The following is a 22,982-nucleotide window of genomic DNA, read 5'->3' on the forward strand; positions in this document are numbered from 1 at the left end:
TAATTGTGTGGGATTTCAGTAACTGCATTATTCTGTTGTTGTTCCAGAATTTCCTATCCACAGTGGACTTAATTGTTGGTGATTCCACAACTGAAGCTTGGGAAGGCATGAATGAAGAGAAGACACGACAAAGTTCTTTGTTACTGCAGTCAGTAGAAAATTTTGCCCTGCAACTCCAACCAGTTAATAACACCATTCCTTCTGTCTGTGCAAACACTGTGCAGCTCAAAGGGATAGTTGTCAAGGAAAATAAGACAGATTATAACAAGGACTTCCACAGTACAGGAAACCTCACAGTCCAAGTGCTCATTAGTGAAACCGAAATCCAAACTCTAACCCAAAATTCAACCATTGTCAGTGTGATGTACTCAAAACTTGGACATATTTTGCCCCAGAATACATTTGAATATGTGAACGGTTTATTGATAACAACAACTTTGAGCAGCAACAGAAGCCAGAAGTTTGAGGTTAATATGACATTTGCAAAGAAAGACTTGTCTCTAAAGATGCCCAAGTGTGTCTTTTGGAACTTCACACTCAACAGTCACAGAGGGGACTGGGATACTCGTGGCTGCACACCCACAGAGTTCGGAGATTATGTCATTTGCTCCTGCAATCACTTGACATCATTCTCCATCCTGATGTCACCTGATATATCCTCTGAGCTAGACTTTGAAGTTTATATTTCCTACATTGGCCTGGCCATTTCAATCGTGAGCTTGGTGGTCTGCATCATAATTGAGTCCTTGGTCTGGAAGTACGTGACAAACAACACAACCTCCTACATGCGCCACGTCTGTATTCTCAACATTGCTACATCCCTGCTGTTTGCTGACGTTTGGTTCATTGTCACTGCCACCATCACTGATCAAAACCAGCAGATGAGCAGAGACATCTGTATCATGGCCACCTTCTTCATCCATTTTTTCTACCTGTGTGTCTTTTTCTGGATGCTGAGCCTGGGCCTCATCCTTTTCTACAGACTGGTGTTCATCTTACACAACACGAGTAAGACGGCTCAGAAGGCGGTGGCATTCTGCCTCGGATACGTGTGCCCCTTCATCATTGCAGTCACCACCATGGCTGTCACACTGCCAAAGAACAGTTACACGAGAAAGGATGTCTGCTGGCTCAACTGGAAGGACAGCAAAGCTCTCCTGGCCTTTGTCATACCTGCCTTGATCATCGTGGCCACAAACTTGTTCATTGCCGCAGTTGTTATAATAAAAATTCTGAGGCCAACAATTGGGGATAGGTCAAGTGGGCAGGAGAGGAAATCTCTGTTTCAAATTGGTAAAAGTGTGGCCATCCTGACACCACTGTTAGGCCTCACCTGGGGTTTAGGCCTTGCCACCATCATCAAAAACAGTCATCGAGCTTTCCACATCCTCTTTAGTCTGCTCAATGTTTTGCAGGTGAGTTGCACATATTTTTGTTTCCTCTATCATGATTTAACATAGAGACATTATTGCAGTGATGTGCTTGGCAGGGCATAAGAACATCAGGGAAGAGCTTAAATTTCCCTTACACAACCTTATTCCAAAAAGGCTCTTTGGGAAAGCCACTCCAGGAATTCAGCAGTATTTCATATTCTCAGCTGCCTTAGCAGATGTGCCACATAGATAAAGCTGACCTGAAGGTAACTGCCTACTTTGCCAGTAGTTCTGGGATCAACTTCACTGTTGAAGACCAGGAAAACAGCCCTGTTCAGGTGGGCAAACTTGAGCATCCCTGCTTCCATTTTTAGTGTAGCTGGAGGCATCATGTTATGCTTTTGGAGATTCCAGTATAAACCACAAGAAAGTCAGCAGGACCAGCTGAAAAGTACTAATGATAAAGAGAAGAACTGACAAAAATACACAGTTGAGAGTTTTCAGCCAGTATGACTTTTGTGACATATTTAAGTGGCCAGTAGGATCCCAATACAAGGTGATTTCTTAAGGACAAAATAGTTATGTGTACTCTCTCTTTAAAGAGAATTCTTAAGATTTGCCATTATTAAGAATGGCACCAAAACTGTGTTCTTCAAACCAAACTCTCTGGCCTTTCTCTTGGAACATACAAGTTTGCCAGGAGAGCATAGGTAGGACATGTCTTTCATACACAAACTTTCCTTCTTCCAAACACATTAAGTGCTGCCAAACTATCTGTGTCAGTTTGTAGATCAGATCAACACAGAATTTAAACAGACCAGGCCTAGGGAACTGCCAAATGAGCAGTCCACTCTGTGATACACAGTTAGAAAAATCTCTCCTATCAAAGAGTTCAAAGTTTAAATAGTACTATGGGCAATGTTGGACATAATGGAGATACTTATGAGATATTGCAATTAAAGATTGGTGTAATCAAAATGCATATAATTATCTGTCTCCTAGGGATTATTCATTTTGGTGTTTGGGACTCTCTGGGATAAGAAGGTAAGAATTCCAACTATTTCTTACATTATGTCAAAATACTATTGGAGTTTGAACAGAATTTCTGTATTTACTGATTGACTAATTTTTTTAACAAATAGATACAAGAAGCCCTGTTGAAGAGGAATTCATCATCCAAATGGAGTTCACAGCAATCAAAGGTTAGAACCCTGACCTAAGAATGTATTTCAGTTACTGCTGCATAGTCTAACATTGTCCAGCGCACTTTAAATCCTGCATTATTTATTAGAACAAGTCAGAGAGGATACTAACAACACAAAGATGATTATATCCCCCTTTTCAAAGTTCATTATTTTCACTATAATTAGTAAAAAAATGAGAAGACAGTTAGTGGGCTTTTGCTTCAAATTCCACAAGAAAGAAACTAGAAAATGTAAATGAAACTTTTCGTTAGAAAACAGAATTTTTTTTTTTGCACTATTATTTATTCACAACCTGAGAGAAATGCAGAATTGCAATTATTGTTTCAACTTAAACTTCTCTATTTATAACATCTAATCAAAAAATGCCAGGATTAGTAAGAAACTTAGAATGGTTTGGGTTGAAAGGGACCTTCAAGATCAACTAGTTCCAACACCCACCTCCCCCTCTTCCTGAGCTGCAAGTGGTGCTGGCATCACCCTTATATGACAATAAAGCTTGATTTTATATTGGTATCTGAACAGGGTTTATTCGGAAGAGCCTGTACAGGTATTGCTAAAGAACTAGGAAGCCGACTTAAAAGCAAGGATAATTAAGAAGATGAGAACACAGGCTCAAAGGAATTAAGGAGTCCATTAAGGTTGAACTGTCAGTTCAAAACAGCAGCATTGGATCAAATCACTCCAGTTTCCACAGGAATTGTTGAAGTTGGAAAGTACCCTCAAAGACCATCTTGCACCACACTCCCATCAGAGCATGGTCAGCTAGAGCTCAGAGCTGTGTCCAGTTGGGGTCCAGCTCCAAGGACAGAGACACCACAATCTATGTGCAGCCTTTTCCTGTATTTGATCACACTCACAGTGAAAAAGTTTCATCTTAAGTGGGATTTCCTGTATTTCTATTTGTTCTCAAAGCCTCTTGTCCTTCCACTGGGCACCAAGGAGAAAAGTCTGGCTCTGTTTTTACTCTGTCCTAGTCAGACAGCCCTGAGTATGTCCTGGCATAGGGTTTGTTCCTCTCCAGGGACAGAAGGACTTTGAATTTCTCTTTGCTGAACTTTATAAGATTGCTGTCATTCCATTTCTTCAGCCTGTTGAGGTCTGAGAATGAACAAATAAAGCAATATAAAATCTTCGATTAAGCTTTTTACATGTCATTAATTTACCTCCTCTACCACCTTATGATAATACACACCACTGCCTGATTTCCACCACCAAAGCACAACTAACTATTCAAGAAAGACTGAACAGAAAAATAAGTGGTTTTTGTACCTTTTTTTAATACATCTTTGGATGAATCCCGTTAAATTCCCAAACCATTCCAGAACCAAAAAAGGAACTTCATTTTGGCAACAAAAAGTTCCTTCGTTCCTTCCTTAGCATCTGGACTGCTGAGAGTTGTGTTCCAATGCCCTCTAGTGTGTCAAGTTAAATTTGCCTTGGATTATCTCAGGCTGTTGGCTGTCAAGAACAATCCCCATTCACATAAATCTTAGCTTTTGTGGTTACCTTAAAGGCCATATTGGCACAGAAAAGAGAACAGGATCCTGTTGTGCCTGTTAGGACAGACTCTGGTGCCTAAGCCATCTCCCCTGGCCAAGAGTTAGAGACAAGCAGTTTGTGCCCTGTAATTTCTTTGGAAGCTGTTCTCCTTCATTACTATCATAAACATACATGCAAATGTATGAACATAATATCTCATAAACATCTAGCTTCACCTTCTGTGGACTGTTTGCTAATATTACTGAAAGTTTATTGGAACCTTTTTTAATCTCGCTAAAATGGGGCTACAAAGAAAGTTTTTTTGACAAAAATCAATTTTCTCTCTTTCAGTCATCCTCCCTGATCCTGGTGACACCAATGCTTGCTATGAGCTACCCATTTTCAAGAACCTTCAACAACTTATGTGGAAAAACAGGTATGTGACAACAGATCTCCCTTACTGAAGCATAAACAAGATCTGGCCTTCATTCTTGTTCTCAGGGTCTGTCTGTCCTGATATCCATCAATCTATTTGTCTCTCCATGCATCCATACATGGTTTTTAATTTTCTAATGTAAAGGAACTGCAACAAGTCAATTATAGCATAAAAATGCTAGCAGCAAAATTGTCTATCTCTTAAAACAATTATTGGATGTTTCACTAATTCTGAACCCCACTAAGTGAGCTTTGTCTTGAGCTTAATGAGACTCAGGGCACAGTTCATCCATTATTCATGTACTTTTCACCACCTTGGAACTGTATTTCTTCAAAGGTTCTCTGGCTGTCATTTTTGTGGACATCACCATTTCAGTTATGACTTTATCTTGCAAAAAGCATTTCTGGAAATAACATTTAATTTCTAGGTTTCAATCTTTGTATCCACACATTGTTCAGAGAAGATGGTGACATTTGGGTCTTAGTTTAGAGCCTTGTGGCCATAAGAGGGAGGGAGCTGGGATTCATCTCAGCAGCCTGTGGCTATGTTGTGTTCTGCATGTGTCCCCATGCTCCAGGAGAAGCACTAAGTGCAAGAAAATCACTGCCACGTGGCACGGTTGGCAATTCAAGCTGACACATCCTGGCTGTGTCACCAAACACGGTGAATTCTGTGGTTCCTGGAATTGCTGTAGTGCCAGGGCTGCAGGGCAGGGCAGAGCCTCCTCAGCCACCAGCACAGGTGTCACCATCCTTACTTTGCAGTGACAAAGTCACAGGCTCTCTGTTCTTGTCTAACCCCTGTGCTTTGTTTTGCAGGCAAATACAGAGTATCTTCTTCAGAGCCATCCACCTCTTCCACTGAAAATACTTCCAAGGCATATTCCTTGCTTAACTGAACACTGCCAATGCTAAATCATGTCACTCTGAAGGACCTCTTCTAAGACACAACAAAAAGTACCTGGGAGTCACCAGGAAGCGGACTGCTTCATTTTGACTAAACTGTGTCTGGGTGAATTCTTCTGGAATAATCATTGCTGATTAATGTGTAAGGCCAGGAAGCTGAGAGAAGTGGAATTTTACAAGGTCTGCCAATCCCAGAAGAGATGTCAAGGATTTGAAGGCCTTCATGCGCAAGAAAGGACATTGGGAGTGAAGAATACTCAGCCCTTCAGTGGGTGCTTAGCACTATGCAGTACTGAGATGTGAATTACAGTGCTTCACTCAGTTGCTGTCCAGTGGATTTGGTATTTCCCCTATCAACTCTCCAAATGACCCCAAAGGCCTGTGTAGGTACACAAATACCTCACAGCTCCTCTCCTTCCCTCATATTAGAGCCTGGAAAGGCTGTAGTGCTTTCCACTTTCTATTTAAAACTTTCTGGGACCAAAAACTCCCAACTGAGAAGGCCCATTTCAGATCTTCACTTTTGACTTACATAAAATGAAGACTGTGATGATTCCTGCGTGGTCTTCTTTCAGATGGAAAGACTGAAAGCTCCATGTGTCACTTTTTTGAAGAAAAGGAAACTTTATGCCCTTAACAATATTTTTCTTTCCCTTGATATGTAATGTGGTAGGACAGAGATGGTTGCTGCCCTCTGCCACAGAGGGGACTGCATTTATTTAATGCATAATAGTGTTAAGAATGCAAGGAGTGCCTTGTGTAAAGTCTGTATGTTTGGGTCTTCTCTCAGAGGAGAAACACACTTGAAGGACTCAGAGAATAAGCTCTGTAGTGAATATAATCACCATGTGCCAGGCAGGATGAATGGTTTTATATAAATTATTGCTCTAATACTACATTTGTGGAACTATTTATTTCAAACCTATACACCTTTAAAGGCAGGACTCGTGTCTTTAAAAGAACTTGAAAAGTATTTATAATGCACACAAATATTACCAAATTTAATGTACAGTATGGCAGAATCATGAAGATTTAGATTTGAGGTCAGTATCAAATACTGCAGGTATGTACAGGTGGTACAGTTCTGCTTGATTGTCAGGGAATCAGCCTGTGTTTGCCAATGGTGAACCTGTTCCTGCAAGTTTGGGGTGAATCTGGATGGGAAACTGTTCTCTACAATTAAAAGAAATTATGATGGTTTGGTATAGGCAAGGTGGTATTGGCAAGAGTTTATGAATTCTGTGTAATAGCTAATTGGTGTAAGTAAACCAGCACAGCCCCAGGGAAAGTGAGTGATGATGTACTGCGTTACACAAGTATCTGTACCCTTTAAAACTCTTGAGCAATTTTTGTAGGAATGTTTCCAGAATCTTAATACATGTGTTTTGCTGTGATTGTTAACAGTGTTTTGAGAGGTTCAACCAGTAATTTAATCTAAGTTTGAACCATGGCTGAGAGTACCTGCATAAGCTCTCAGCTCTGCTGCTTGCTATGGGATGAAGAAACAAAACTTTCAAAAAACACACAAGAAAGGCAGTTTTCATCAGACAGCAGCTCTACATGACACACTTTAAATGCCACATCCCTCAGAAAAAACAGCTTGCTCCCAAGCTGTTGGCAGAGCATCCATATGATGACTGGTGTTCTCCAAGTTATATTCATCACTTTTCACTGAAAATGGGTATCTTATGAACCAGGTTGAAATGTGTCCCCCCTGCAGTTTTTTATCTTCTAGCCATGATGGAAATGAGGACAATAGTTAAGACAATGGTTCCAGCAATTCCCCCAATTGACATTCCCAGGATGTTCCCGTGGACCTGCCTTGACTGACACCTCTCACCAGTGAAGAAGAAGGCTTGTCCTGATGGGCACCTGGGAAAACAAAGCACAGATTCAGTGGATCAGGAGCCTTGTCATGCCCTCAGCCCAAGGCCCTCACATTCGCTATCCCAGATGAGCAGTTCCCATTGGAGGGGTTCACGTCACAACATTCCCACCTTTTTAGGAAGCTAATTACACACCTTGGAAACACCACAGAATGGGGCTTCTTTGCTTTATGCTCTCCTGGCTGCTAGTAGGAACTAGTAAAGTATTTTGTTTCTGCTATTCCTTGAAGACCTGGTGGCTTAGACCTCTGAGGTCTGTAGCTCTGAATACTTTTTAGCTGCATCACTTGAAGAAGAAAGCGAGGGCAAGGAGGGAGGAGGTCTGTGGTACCTGCAGCTTGCTTTTCCTTTCACATTCACACAGACTCCGTCATTCTGACAAGGGTTTGGGTCACATGGGTCTGGCAGATAAGGCAGCTGGTCTTGAACAGGCTCCATGTCCTGGGCTGCTCTCTTCTGCCTTTCAAGAATGAGGCCTTCCATGAGGGCAGATTGCACAGGTTCAACAGGAACTTCAGTGTTATTGAGATGAATTATATCTTTAAAAAAAAAGGAGAAAGGTATCAGAATCAGTGAATGATGCTTTATGTAGCGTGCCTCACATCAGAGGCTCACAGGATGCTTTCTGGACCAGAGGGTGTTCCTTGTCCATTTTCCTTTTACAGAGCTCTCGCTGTACCAAAGCAAGTTCTGTGTATTTAAAGCACAAGACAGAAAATAATACTGAAGTTACAGAAACTAGTTGGGTAAATCTATGATGTTCTGTGAGGATGTTCTATTTGGAAATAAACACACCAGGGATGGCCTTTAGTATGTTCAGTGCTTAGAAATGGATATAGTTACTGGTCAGAGTGCTTAAAGGTTCTAAGAAGTTCAGATTTTAAAACTCTCTGCCGTTTAGATCCCTCTTAACTCATAATCACTTTAGTCAACCTCACCCACCTGACACTAGGACACAGAAATGCTTTTTAAAGTTGATCTCCGTTAGAAGAGATCTTGGAGACAGGTGTCAAGAGTTATTGGAATATATGAAAATAGAAAGAATCACCTCTTTTGTAAAGAGAATCAGGAAAGGGGTCCTTACCATTAAATTCTGCAAAAATAATCAGGTCATCATTTTTCAGGAAGCTTCTTCGTCTCATCTGGCTGTGGGATATGAAGTTACTCCATCCCCAGGCTACACTTCTGTTGCAATTGCATGACTCATCAAATATTCCAGCAATTGATGGTTTATCCCATATTATAGTTCCACTACCTGCAATGAGAAAATGAAAATCACAAAGCTGTGCAGCTCAAAGTATGACATGACCTTTTCCTGCATTATTGTGTTAAAGGGGATTTATGCTGTAAAATCAAGTTCAGGCCTGAAATTCCCAAACAAATCCCAGAGGACTGACAAACTAAAGGTGCCAGGTGATCTTCAGGTTAGATCTGCACAAGGATTCTTAGACTACGTGAAGCCATTGAAATTCCACAATTCCTCTTTCATGGAGAAGTAAACAAACACAAATTGCATCCTCATTGTTACCAGCTAAGAGTTCCCTCCTGAGTAAGGACTCTCCCCGACCAGTTTGTAAACCTGTGGTTTAGAATTTAGCTGATTTTGGTCATTACTATGATTTTGTTATTCATATTCATATTCATATTCACGTTTAGGGTTTAAAAGCTCCAACTGAAAAAGAATGTATTTATCTTCCACTAGAAAAAGTAGGAAGGGTTGAAGATTCATGTGTAGTATTTTATTTTGTACCAAACTCAGTTTTGACCTATTATTCTTATTTCTATCATAGAATCACAGAAAAGTTTGGATTGGAAGGGATCTAAAAGATCATCTCATTCCAACCCCCTGGCATGGGCAGGGACACCTTCCTCTCAAACTGGTTGCTCCAAGCCCCATCCAACCTAGCCTTGAATCCCTCCAGGGATGGGGCATCCACAGCTTATCTGGGCAGCTTGTTCCAGTGCCCCACCATCCTCACAGTAAAGAATTTCTTCCTAATATCCAATCTATATCTGCTCTCTTTCAGTTTGAAGACAATTCCCTTTTGTGGTGGCACTCCATGCTTTTGTAAATAGTCTCTCTCCATTTTTCTGGCAGGCTCCCTTCAGGTACTGGAAGGCCACAGTTAGACCCCCCCTGATTGTTCAGCCTTCTCCAGGCTGAACAACTTTGAATTAACACATCTGTGAGAAAGGGTGAATGTTCTGCATTCAGACTGCATAGGCTGAGGGTCACTGAGTATGTTGAAGTTGACTGAGCCTCCAAAATGCAGTTTTAACTTAAATTCTTGTTTAGTGACAGAATATTGCACGCTGCTGGCATTCCATCAACCTGTGGTGATATGTCACCTATCACAATAGACAATCCACAGGCAGGATGGGATTTCCCAGCTCTTGGAAAAAAATCTATATTTAGAGTCAAGCTCAGATATCCCAGTGGTTGTTCATAGTAACACCAACTTTATATGTGTCACTTTTCGTGCTATACAGTCTTCCACAGGCAGGAATTCTGAGTCACACACAGGGAAAGTGTCCCAAATTGGGAAATATGGCCAAAGTTTCTCAGCTCCGAGTCCTACACTCAGTCCTCTTACTCAGTTTCCTTGGCTGTCATTGTCAACATTCCTGCAGGCAGACACCACTTACTTGAGTCAACATGGTCCTTGCTTGTGGTGAAGCTTTTGCTTGAGGACATCCTTTTCAGGATGTCGGGGTCCTGGTCCAGCACCGTGAGCGTGGCCTGGCGGTTCAGAGCTGGCCACTCCAGAACTGCATCGTTCTCTCCACTGCACAGGTGGAAGGCAATGCGAGCATAGCCAGTGTTCTGGTAGTTGGGAAACACACTGATGCCAAATCCATAACCCTCAGGGCTGTAAAACCGGGGGCTTTCAATAACGCTGATGGATGAGTTCTCAAGGATTTTGCTGAAGTTGCGAATGACCCACACAGCTGTGGGACAGGGGGTCTCTGTCAGAGTCACATCATCAATGGCAATCCCACCCGATGAAGACCTGGGGTTGCCCTTCAGTCCTTGGAACAGGTAACGGAACTTCTTCTGAGCATTGAGGGTTACATGGGCAATTTTCCAGTTGGAGTCACTGTCCGCTTTGGTAAAAGGAAAGAAAAACATTACCAGCAGTGTGATTAGAGATATTATGAAGCAATTTACCCCTAGCCATCCATCCCAGCTGCACTTTTAGACAACTGGACCCCTCAGAGAGTCCTGACGGTCAGAGATCTTAAGTTGATATTATGACTATAATATATCCACATTGTTTTGTCATCTCAATGCTTTGGACATGTTGTACAAAGAATTCTTCACATGTTGGGGAATGACAGCCTCCAGTATAAAGAGCAACAGCCTAAGGGCTAGGATTAAACAAGAGGATGGGAATCAATGACCCAATGTGTTCCTGACACTTTTTCATGGATTGTATCCTTCACTGCAAACTGCTGCAGCCTGATAAAGGCATGTTATGACAGGTCTTATGTTTTGACAACATAAATCACATGGAGCCACAGTGACTGAGTTTGTCCTATTTAGCATACCACCCAAAGTGGGAATCCAGTTCAAATTTCCAAAACTCATCTGTTTTTATATTTCTAACTATCTACAAATCAGTCTGGGGTTCTTATTGACTGCAGAAGACCAGTCTTCACACCTGAACAGCCCACTCTTAGATCACTTAGAACACACCACTTCTTAGATAGAAGCCTGTGGAGACATTTGTCTCCAGCATGACTTGGGGTCCCTCTCAATCACTGAGTGTAACATAATATTAGGAATGTTGTGACTTCTGCTGTGAAGCACCAAAATTACATTATTACAACCCACAGTTTGTCTGCTAAATATGCTCATGTAATACCAAAATTCTTAGCTGTATTACAAGATACTCTGGTAACTTCAGGAAAATCTTTCCGTTTCTGAGACAGTCTTCTGCATTCTTGGGCACAGTAAGACAATTCCTCCTCTCTAGCCAAATATTCATCTTATTTCCAGAATTACCTTGAAAGGTTTGAATCTTCCTCATCTTGCGAATGTTCCCAGTGCCATCATCCTCTTTAAGCCAAATGATCAGTTTGTCAGAAGAGCTTCCTGTGGTCCTGTAGAAGAACTGGAGGCACTGCTGAGTTCTCTTTGGATAAAGGATTCGGGACTCCAGGACTGCCACCTCATCTGCCTGGCCAGAGTCGGTGCTGAAATACATGAAGTAGCCAGCATCTGGGAAGAAAAGGTAGTCTGTCACTGCCTGTTTACACATTTCCTGCAAAACTGCATGGTGTAAATTCATAATGTCATCTCCACTCCTTTAGTAAACAGAAGAGTAGTACTTAACAGGAACAATAAAGGAAATGGCATGTGACAATCATTGAAGACAGGAGGAGCAGTTCAGTGTATATATGGAACTCACTACTGTCAGCTCACGTCAGTTTTGCATTAGTTGGTCTAACTGGAATTTGGATTCCTCAGGAATGTCAGAGATATATGAGACAGAGAATTCAGTGTTGACCACAAGCAATCAGTAGATAATTTTTTTTACTTTATTTATACTGAAGATAATCTAAAAATTAGATCTTAGAGGTCATGAACTATATTACCTTGTAAAGAGTAAGTTAACTTCTTATCAGCAATAAAGATAATAAACAGGGGTTGGACACAAAACACCATCTTGACCTTGAACATGCAGAAGGTCTTTTTTTACAGATTGCACAAACACTTCAAAACTCAGTGACTCACTATAAGAAAATTACTTATGAGTTCCTGCTCCCCTATTTCCCATTAACATTTTTGAAGTGTTTAGTTTTGAAGTGTCTGCTTTCATCCTCATATTTACAAAGATCCACCATTTGCACATCTATCATATCTTGGTATCACATGAAGTTGTCATGTCTTATCCGTATTGCATTGCTTTTAAGTTATTCAGTTTAGTCAATGATTAAATTAATAAGTTAACTATGTTTAACTGTTGTGTGAAAGTTCCATGGACTCTTGTCCAAGATAACATATCTTAGAATCACAGGATGTTTTGGGTTGGAAAGACCCTTAAAGATCATCTTGTTCCAACAGTTACACCTGCAGCTACATAAAGGCAGTGCAGCTCCCTGCAGCGTTAGTGAAGGGCCTTGAGCTGTTTGTCAGATTCTCTCTAATCAGTCAGGGGAATTATCTTCATTCCCTTCCACATAGAAGCAATACTTTGAACCCACATCCACAGAAACCTTGCCAGAAATTGCTCTATGCAATGTATGACACTTAACCATCAGTTAAACTTAATTAATTTTAAGTCTATTAAATTCAAGTATGATCACTCTTGCTCCAAATGAGAAGCAGGGCATTTTTTTGCAATTGTTACAGTAACAAACCCCCAAATGATCTAGACTCTACCTCCTTTTTGATAAGAAAGTCAAATAAAGGCAATGTTAAGTATCTATGGCAACTAGAATATGGCCTTGTCAGACTTCAGCAATCTCCCTAAATGTTAAGCTGTATTTTCCCTCCTTCAGTTTAGCTGGCAATAAGTCAAAACCCCAGAATATCAAAACTGCCTAGGGAAAATAGCATCCATCTATGTTACAACCTTAGAATTTACCCCCACTTGAAATAATTGCAGAACCAGTTCTCAAAAAATGTCAGAAATTCTTGATGGAGTCAATGGCACTTCAGAGGTGCCAAAAGGAGAGGCACTCCCTACTCATGCAATTCATTTCTACATTCTGGAGATCCTCAGAGGCACCCACCCCTCTCCATTAACTCTTCAAAAAACATTGATACTTATTTTGTACTGAGTCACTGGATGTTAAAACCTAAGTGCACATTAAGTGCCCAGTTCAGGGAAATTGGATTTTATGCGATAAACTCCAAAACTCCTTTAAATTATCTTTTCCAGTTTCAATTGTACTGTATGAGGTGAAAAAGACGAAAGAAAGTATTAATAATCAGCTGAAGCATGTATTTTGAGAAATACCAGGTGATTTTCTTGAGTTATGTTCTTGGGCCTGATCAATAACTACCAGCATTACAAACACATTATATTGGACATCTGTTCTCTCCAGTGGGTGGGTCACTTGAGGGGAAGAAACTACTCCTCAGTGCAGCAAGCCAAAGAGTAACAAAGCACAAGTGAATGTGCTTTAGGTAAGGAATACATCCCCCTCTGTTGAGGGAAAATTTACCACAGAAGTCACCTTTATCTTGGAGTTGTGTAGTAGTTTACCCTGTCTAAACAATGGCAAATTAGGCTCTTGCTTTTCAGAACTGCCTGTTGGGATTTAATCTTCATTCTCAGCTATGCTCATTCTAAACTAGCATCCTATGACTGTGAATGGGGCTCTATTTGTGAGAAAGTCTTCCTTTGAAAAATGGTGAAATTACCATGTCAAAATAAAAAGTATCCCTGAATTCCTATCATAAAATCTCTGCAACTTTCTTCTACTGCCAGAACTAGAATTCCACAAGCTTAACTTCCCATTTGCATTGCAATCACATTTATGAGTGGCTACAAGTGCTGTTTGATTCTTATAAAGAGGCAGTATAATTCTTACATAGACTTTGGAGGTTGCAGTAAATAATTTTCCAGGCTATATTTAAAAGACTTCTAGTTAAGATTGTTCTTTGTCCCCTTTGATCTTGCTGGTGTGGACAACATTCCACTAAAGTGAAAAAGTTTAGTGAGAGTGGGAATGCAAACACTGTCTAGAGTCTTTAACAACTTCTCCGAACTCATCATTGTAGTCAACCCTGGAGAAAATCTAGCTCAGAAAGTGTTTTGTTCTTTCTTTTACCTCTACACTGCCCAGAAAGTGTGTGGTCCTCCTGCCCCATCGTGCTGCCCTGTTGGTGCACCCAGTCTTCATCATGGTTAGTGCCCTGGATCATACCACAGATGTTTTCAAACTCAAAAGAACACTGGTCCAAAAAGGTGTGAGTTGAAGCTGAAAAAAAATACACACATTGTCACATCAGAGTTAGCTACTAATTTCTACATTAAAATTTCTACTCTAATTTTGGGGAGGTTTATTTACAATTGTATAACCATCCTGTAGAGAAGACAACCCTCATGTTAGCAGATGTGAGCCCAGCGACTCGAAAGAGGAAATATTTGATTCCTGGAGGGATTCCCTGGATAAAGAAAACAATCTTTGACCTCTTTGCAGAAGGTTAGTAAGTCCCATGTGGCAGCTGCAGATGGTGACTGTCTTTGTGCCTATTTGCCAGCCTTGCTGTGTTTAACCATTCCTCGGCTGAGGTTATTGTTCTTTGTGGCAGTTCTCTCATCGATGAACTTGAGCTCTGTCCTTCCACTCCAAGCAAAGTCCTCCCAGTTACCTTGGACTGGCTTGAATTTACCTGCAAGGTGATGCTTCCACTGGCAGCACCGAGGGGACAACAACATCTCAGTAATAACCATGATCAGTGATAATACCTTCAACCAGCTCAGCAAACACCTAGGCAGTGTGGGACTCTAGACCTAGCCAATCTCAGGTGCAAAATAATCTGATTGAGTCCAAATGTCAGTAAAAGAGGACAAAGTTCATTTGCATTCACTTGAAAAAAGCACAACAAGGCTCCCCACACACCACAGGCAGAACACAACCACAAGTCTGAACTCCTGGGAGCAGTGTGGAAGAAAAAGTGTGAATTGTTTGATTTTCCTTGACTAGTTTTCACAAAAATAATGACAGTGAGAAGAGCCAAAAAGGAATGAGAAGGGAATAAACTGATTGTGTTTATCTGCACACCACATGTCTTGTCCCATACCTCTTCAAGCACATTTGAGAAGAGTTTTTGTGAGTTTTGAGGTGTAAGGGAGGTGAACCAGCCTGGCTCAGTCTCAAAGAAACTGTTTGCCATGATTAAATTCTGACTTACTGCAGTTGTACATGCGATTCAGTCTTTCCAGGTCAATGGCACTGAGGTCTAAACGTTGTCCAATTATGTCATCAAACGCTGGTATCTTTGCTGTGATTGTGGGTACACTTTCATTTTTGTTAAATGAAAACGGTTCATAGTGCATCAATGATTCGTAGTCATAGGGGGTGTTCAGATCAGTGATGTAGGTATCATCATACTTCGCAAAATTGTGCTCTTTGCCTGGTAAAATAAGAGAAAAGTGCTTCCTTTTTAGGGAAAATGGAAAGGAAATGGCATTAGCATGTCCCCTTGGATACAGTTTTCCAAGGCACAAATTATATACCCAAAAGCAATTCTTTCACAACAAAATATTAAAACATAGCAAGATTTGTGTTTGTCATTTGGACAACAAAGCAGAGTCTTTGGATTGCAGTTCTGTGCTCCACAGGTGACTTCAGTAAATTCAAAAATGAATATCAATGAGCAGCAAAGAATGGGATACATAGGAGGTTAGATTAGAATTAATAGGAATGGTTTAATAGCAATGATCTTGAAGGATTAAGTTTAAGGATTAATGTACTTCATTCCAGAATCTGTGAATATTGATCCTGAGGGATTAAATTTAAGGATTAATGCACTCTATTCCAGAGTCTGTGAATATTGATGCAAATATTTCCCAGAGTATTAGATCATATATGGAGAAGGAGAGGCACTGAAACTCATGGAGGAGACAAATAAGACAGCCATGAAGTGTCTTCGGGTTCTGTTCTTCTTTGAAGTAAATACTGCCCTAGCAATCTCTGAGAAAAAAAGGAAGATATTTTTACCCTATATTTACAATACTGGTATGACATTTCTATTGAAATAGCTTTTGGGAACATGTTTCTCATGGTTTCTTGGTGAAGTAATTTGTCCTTGGAGAAAGTTCTTCCTTATGAAGGTGTCTGCTAGGGCAAAGAGAGGGAGCCATTTCACATGCTTTGGTATAGAAGTAAAAAGAGCTTGCCAGCATTTACAATTGCAAATAATGTTTTCAGAATATTTGGCATTCTTTTTCAAAGACCAAACAGCACATGACTGAGCTGGTGGGTAATTATACTTTCTGTGCTTAACAACTACCCTCCCCTTCTGCAAATCACAAAGGTCTTCAGTTCAAGGCTTGAGATTATATAAGAGCTCGGAATTGTTTTCTTACAGACTTGAATTGCACTTTTTATCAAAAATAATTAAAAAAAAACAACAAAACCCTCTTTTAGTCACCCCTTTTCAAATAAATCATTGTTATGTAATACAGAATCAGCTCTCACAGGGGACAACAGGAAAAACTGCCTAGGGGTCAGGGGGACTGTGAAGAGTTTGCTGAAACTCATAAAGCTCCTGAATGTGGTGATACTAAACCTGAAGGCAAGAACCTGCAGAGACACAACTGGGTAGGAGAAAGCAGGACAGAGCCCTATTTCATATTCCCCATCTGACCTAATAATTTTAAGGTTTGTTTCGTGTGCAAAGTGAATATTTTTACATTCAGGAAAGCCTGAATCTCTGAATATAAAAACCTTTCCAATTTTGAAAGGATCTTTGCCTACAGAAAAGATATCTCAAAACTCAGAATCTAAAAAGTTTACAATTTTCATTACATGGTAAAATAAACCAGATTCAGAGAAGGGAAGTAATTTGTTTAAAATAAGAGATAAGAGCAGTCCAAGAGCCAAAGAGAAATAGAAGTTCTGATTTCCATGCAGGGCCTCTCTCTTCTGGCCTTAAACAATGTCTGGGTTTGACCAGAGAAGTTGAACCAAAATTTCTTAATTTACAGTGGTCTCAGGTGTGGCTCACTGTTTCTAAAATTCTATCTTTAGGAAGGTCTTTAAATCTAGAAGTAAAAATGGGATACTGATAAATCTGTACTTTGCAAAATCTAACTTGAATGTTAAAACCCACCTGCAATAATTTCATCCCACCAGATATTCACATAGTCATCCCGGTCCATCCTCGACTGCTCATGGTAAAATCCTAAAGCGTGCAGGATCTCATGTTCCACAATTGCTCTGTAGTCACAGCCTGACCCAATTGAGAGGTTCTGTCCAGTCTGCAGGTCCCCCACCATGGACCAGCACCTGAGAAAGAGGGAGAGTTCACTGTCTGTTCAGTAGTTTTCTTCTCCGTATTTAACTTTTCAATCTGCTCACTGGATTTAGAGTAAGACTGTAAAAGTTTTTAATATCAAAGGAGTCACATAAATCATTATTTAGATATTGACTACTTGCCTTGATACCCTAAAAATACTCTAGCCTGAAGGCAGACTAACCCTCAGGAACAATCACTTCATTACTTACACTGTGTCAGAGAAGCTCACCCTCCATTTTTGAAAGCCACAGAAGTTTTGTCCTGCATCAGCTGCCATTTGTCCAAGAAACATAAAACATACAACACACATGGAAACACTGAATTCATCAAAACAGGCTGAGCGTTTTTGCAATAACTTGCACTAGAGAAAAGACCCAGGAGTATTTAGAACAGCAACATTTGGTTCTTTCTAACAGCAACCATGCTTTGCATTGGTCAGAGGTGTGAAAATACATTTTCAGTATTAAGATCTTCAACACTGACTTGTCAAAAATCATGGTGCTTATAAACTTGTAAGAGAAATGTCATAGGACACTCAAGGAAGAGCTGAAAGCAGAAACATGAACTGGGAAAACAAGAAATACTCACAGCTGATATAGTAAGAAGATTTTTGTCCTTTTCTACATTTTCTTTCAAATAGGAAATAAATCCTTCCTAAAGTAGGAAATAAATCCTTGAAAACTGGAATCTCTGTGCATAAAACCCTTTCAGATTTTGAGAGACCATTCATTAAAGAAGATCTATGTCAAAACAATAGAAATATTACAATAGATTGTTTTTCCACTGCCTATTTGTTTTCTTCTATCTTACAAAAAATTTCCAGACTTAAATTCTAGCTATTCACATTCACATTCTTGGTAAGTTAAAAGGATTTACATGGGGGTCTGCATCAAAATGGAAAAAAACCCTAGATGGCAAAGTAGAAGTAGCTGATGAAAACCCAGAGATGCTGGGGTTCACCTTCAGAGCTCATCATCTAAATAACAGTCAGCAGAGGGAGCAGCTGCCTGCAAGCTCTTTGTCCAAGAATGTAAGATGAGTTGTTTTCCTGGCGACCTCTTTATCTCTGCTGGCAGCAAACCTTTAGACTGCTGAAGTTAAATGGAATGAGTTCCCAGCTGATTCTAAAGTAAAACTAAACAGAAATTGATATTACCCTTACCCATCTTGTTTGCTAAAGAAAATGTAGGTTCTTTCTCCTTCATATGGCTTGAAATCAATGCAGGACTTCAGGCGGAACATTTCAAATGCCTGGAGAATGACTCCTTTGGCATTCAGGTCTGGAAAACAAGGACAGAACCTTTAATACATTGCTGTTTTTTCACCTTGGAGAGGTAAGATATGTACAGAGACACACGTGGAACCAAAGGAAAAATGATTGAAAAGAGAAATTATTGAATTTGATAGAATTGTGGTTTACTATAGAAGCTGTAGAAGAAAGAAAAATAATTTTGATACAAACAAGATTACAATAAGTAGTTATTTGTGAAGTTTAATATTTTTAATTTGAAACAGTTCTGAAAAAGGCAAATTTTTTATCACAGTGATTGTGGGACAAGTAAGGATTGGAGATAAAATCTGAATGAAATGTATGCATTACCTAGGTCATCACCCAGAATATAGGGAATGGGGAACTTCCATCTGTAGGTTTCATTTCTTAAGGCATTTCGCTGATTTTTCTGAAAAGATAATTAACAGCTGGTGATGCATCTACTGTAGGGACATGAGCTGATTTGTAGCAAAAAAAACCCAATTAGGACAAGCAACAGAAAGCTTTTAATTACTTACAGGGAGTAAGATATCACCCTGAAAGAGGTCCAGTCCAGCAGCTGAAATGCAATTTAATCAAAGATAGTGTCAATGAATTTCAAATGTAATTAATTTCATAAACCACATTGAACCTGCTTATGCAAAGTTAATGTCCTTGGGCATCTACAGAAAATAAATAAGGACCAGCCTCTATACAGTGAGATATAAGTAATAATAAAAGTAAGAGAAGTTTCTAGTTTCTACTCAGTATTTATTCTTGGTGATGTCTGCCTTTGTGGTGGCACCATTATCCATGCTCACCTTTGATGAGCTCTGCTTGCTCTCAGGCAGTGACAAGAATCACACAATGGGACAGTGATCAATAAACATCTAAGTTGTTTTCCATGTCTGCAAAACTTTATAAATATCATATAGAGATAGGCAGAAAATGCAGTTGGGACTGCAGAGACCTTCTGAATCATAGTGTTTTTCTGCCTTAGCACCATGGGTCTGTCTAAACTTCAGAAACAAGACATCTGCATACTTTATTTACACAGAGTTTCAGCCCTGGAAATATTCAGGAGTCACAGGGAGAGGAAAGTAATTCTGAGCTCACTTGATTTTAATTTTCTTGTTGCCATGAACTACCTGACCATCAGCCTCCTTTACAATACTAAAAATTCAGCATTATGCTCACAACTCTTCAGGCCTCACGAGAATTTAGGCATGAACTCACCCAAGTTGATTTGGGGAATGTCTTTGAATATCTCACCAGCTCCAGCATCTGCAAGACAGCCAAAACAGAAAGTGTTTGGGCGTGGTGGCTCACAGCAAGTAGAATGAAATGCTTCAAAACTCAATCCATCTCGCACAGCACTTACCAGCTTCACTGGAGAGGTGTTCCACCTAGAGGAGAATGGAATAAAACCAGAATGAGGTATGAGATGCCTCTGGACTGAGAGGAGCCTGTAGAAATCAGGTTTTACTTACAGAGACTGGAGAACCATAGGCAGGACATAGCAGAAGTGTCAGGCAGAGTGGGAAGATGCTGGAGCCCATTTTTGCAGTGGGAACAGATGCTGGTCCCTCTCATTTCTGGCAATATATAGGGCATGTTGCTGAGCTTTCCATGGAGCACCAGCCAATCAGCACCAGACTTTCTACCTTTGGAACACTGTTATAACAGATTTCCCCCTGGATGGCACCTGATGGCATTGCTCTTATCAGCTACCTAAGTCCACTTGGAGCAATATTGCAGAGAGGAATGTGGTAACTTCATGTCTTCAATGCAGCTGGTGAAAGACCCACCCAGACTTCACATAACAGCTTCTCCATCTGGCCTAAAGTTGCTGACTCTCTTCCTTATGTTTGTTATCTGTCAGCATTATGGTCTTGACTGCACAGGAGAAAAGCCACACTCTTAAGAAGAAATATCACAGGTTTATAGCACTCTAGTGCCACTAGAATTTGGCCCAGTGCTGCTTTCAATTAATAATTACCTCACATTGTAAAGACTAGAAGAGAGATATGATTATGAATTTCCTGACAGTGTTTTTTCTCAGCTGATCCCATCCCAGAACTGATGCTCCATACACAACCTGCCACACTCTGCCTCCAGAAGCGTCACTGACAGCAGTAATCCTTGGCCTTCCAGGTGGGTTTCAGAGATCACAAACTCTTGTCCTGCACCTTGCTATCTTCATTCTCAGGGACATGGGTCAGGAAGGGCTCCATAAATCTCTAGTTTGCTGTGCATCAGTATTCCCACAGCTCCTGTGTGCCCTGGAGCCTTCAGCTTAGACATGGAATCCTGCTCCTTCATTTCACATCTGGAATATCATGTCAAGTGAGGATGTTCACCTCTGTGCTCAGCAATTAGATAAGACAGGGCTGTGCCATGACACCACTACCCACAGCACGAGGCAGAGAGCTTGAGTAAGTAGGTTTTGAGTAGGAAATGGGTCTGTCCTAGAAAGGAGTCAGTCCTTCAACCTAAGCAACATGTTTTTCTCTAAACAAATCAAAGTAGGAAGCTATTCATAAGAGATAGCGTTGCCAAGGAAAAAGCACAGAGATCTTTTCTTGTTTGGAGAAGAAGAGCCCCAGAGCACTAATCTTTCACCTAACATTAATGAATGTTCTTCAACACTTTATTTTAGGAATGGCTGTTTCTGACACCTAAGCTGAACAGGATGCACTACTAGTAAAATAAGCATGCCTCAAGATACATCATGTCAAAGCTGTTTCCACAGGAAAGCAAAGAGGGGGAAAACACAGCACTAAGGCCATATTTCCAGATGTTTGGCAGTGGATGCGAGAAAGGAAGCAAAAAATTGAAGCAAAAGTAGATCTGTCTGAAAATCACTTAGTTTTTAGTACCTTTAAAATAAATCAAGAAACTAAAGAGGATGTCTAAAGTCATTCTGAGGGCATATATTTATTTTCATAGGTATATATAGGGGATCTCTTGGACACCTTTTAGGCACTGGACTAGGTTCTAAGGTCTCCCTGGAGCCTTCTCTTCTCCAGGCTGGACAGCCCCAGCTCTCAGCCTGGGTCCATAGCAGAGGGGCTCCAGCACTAGTCTCATTTTGTCCTCCCTGGTGGACAGTGCATGCACATTATTCCATTGGCTGCAGTTCTGTAAAAAACTTGATGATAGGAAAAGCTGTTCCTCTTCCACTCCACGCAGTATAGCAGGTGTCTTTTGGTCTCTTACACCACATTGCATGAAGTGCCCAAAATTGCTGTGCATCAGTATTGTCACACCAAAGAGAGATCCACCCTTGATTCCTAGACACAGGCACTACCTGGTGTCACTAAGTGCAGATAATTCCTTTTGTTAATCTGCTTGCACTGGTTTGAACTCAACTGGAACACAGATAAACTCAAACAGAAATGTGGCTGAAATTTATGTCCTTCATAAAAGCAAGAATGAAAACAAGTATCTCCTGAACTGGAAAAACTGTCACATCAAAGTGGCCCCAACCACATTTTTAATAAAAAAATTACACATCCAGCTTCTCCATTTTTATGTAAGTCTGTTTCCCGTTCCAGAGCTTGAAATCAACACAAGACTGAACTTGTCAGATGCCTCCAGGTTAACAGCTTAAGCATTCAGAACACACAGCAGGGGATAACAACAGCAGTTGCTCGGCTTTTAAAGTATTATAAATATCTATAATTCTAGATAGAAAGAATGATTAAAAATAGGAGGCATATATAAAAAATACCTAGCTGGATGAAAGAGCAGGAGGCTGTTAGCAAAATTCCCTGACAGGAGTAATTTTGGCAAAGGTCATAGACAGATAATCCTTTATTAGATAAACTGATAGTGCTGAGACAAACAAGCAGGCCTCTGAATATCCGGGGCATTGTTCAGGTATCAATGGAAAATTTTACTGCATGTTATAATGAAATCTGTAATGTTGTCAACTTCAAGCTCAAAGCCACAAAAAGAGATAAAGGACAGATATCTGTGATTTTAAAAGAATTTTACCATATTGTTTTTCTTCCTGTAATATTTAAAACTTAAAATAGTGCTTAAAATCAAACAGCAACAAGGATAATGCTCTGAACTACTTTACTTAGAAAATATCTGCATATGCTGTCATCCTGTACTAAACTAGGACTGGTAGGAAGAGACAAGAAACAAAGGGTAAAGCAGGTCAATATGAACGTTTCCAGATTAGAATTCCAAGACTTGATTATTCATCTCACTGCCTTAGCTATGCTTTCCACAGTGCAAACCCCACTCTGAGCGATCATGATAGGTAAAGGAAGGGACAGAGGAGCCCAGATCCTGAAGCCTGACCCTGATCAAACAGGGCTCACTCTCAAATGCACAGCACTCTCCACCGCAGAAAAACATCTCGGCTGTTTGTGTCACCCAACACAGCCCCCCTGCACCAACATTCAAATAGTCAAGAGTGACACTGGCCCCGGGTAAGGGGATACCCAGCACATTTAC

General features: G+C 40.4%; 2 protein-coding genes across 5 annotated transcripts in view; one reads left to right on the forward strand and one right to left on the reverse strand.

The window, feature by feature from the left end:
- The window catches only part of ADGRF5 (adhesion G protein-coupled receptor F5), a 42,447-nt gene extending 35,648 nt beyond the window's left edge, over positions 1-6,799 (forward strand). For all 4 annotated transcript variants that reach the window (XM_015621043.3, XM_015621044.3, XM_015621042.3 and 1 more), the window contains 5 exons: positions 48-1,415; positions 2,376-2,417; positions 2,516-2,575; positions 4,409-4,493; positions 5,312-6,799. In XM_015621043.3, the coding sequence (XP_015476529.1) occupies positions 48-1,415; positions 2,376-2,417; positions 2,516-2,575; positions 4,409-4,493; positions 5,312-5,391 (1,635 nt within the window). In that variant the 3' untranslated portion in view covers positions 5,392-6,799. The remainder of the gene's footprint in view (positions 1-47; positions 1,416-2,375; positions 2,418-2,515; positions 2,576-4,408; positions 4,494-5,311) is intronic.
- A 136-nt stretch (positions 6,800-6,935) lies between these two features.
- On the reverse strand, positions 6,936-21,165 carry MEP1A (meprin A subunit alpha). The gene is made up of 14 exons (XM_015621045.3): positions 20,003-21,165; positions 19,894-19,918; positions 19,749-19,796; positions 19,052-19,092; positions 18,864-18,942; positions 18,426-18,543; positions 17,078-17,253; positions 15,155-15,376; positions 14,068-14,217; positions 11,291-11,506; positions 9,931-10,389; positions 8,369-8,539; positions 7,616-7,823; positions 6,936-7,270 (listed from the first exon to the last, which is right to left on the reverse strand). Exons 1-14 carry the CDS (start codon positions 20,069-20,071, stop codon positions 7,123-7,125), a joined length of 2,130 nt encoding a protein of 709 aa, XP_015476531.1. The 5' UTR covers positions 20,072-21,165; the 3' UTR covers positions 6,936-7,122.
- Positions 21,166-22,982: the final 1,817 nt, after the last annotated feature.

This window comes from Parus major, chromosome 3 (genome assembly GCF_001522545.3).
Source record: "Parus major isolate Abel chromosome 3, Parus_major1.1, whole genome shotgun sequence".
Lineage (NCBI taxonomy): Eukaryota > Metazoa > Chordata > Aves > Passeriformes > Paridae > Parus > Parus major.

Coding starts and splice junctions, on each gene's coding strand:
- MEP1A (XM_015621045.3), bottom strand. CDS start 20,071: ATGGGCTCCAGCATCTTCCCACTCTGCCTGACACTTCTGCTATGTCCT. Junction 17,254..18,425: donor TTCTTTAGCAAACAAGATGG/GTAAGGGTAATA, acceptor CCTCTTTCTCAG/GTGCTGGTCCATGGTGGGGG. Junction 10,390..11,290: donor GAAGATTCAAACCTTTCAAG/GTAATTCTGGAA, acceptor CTTTTACCAAAG/CGGACAGTGACTCCAACTGG.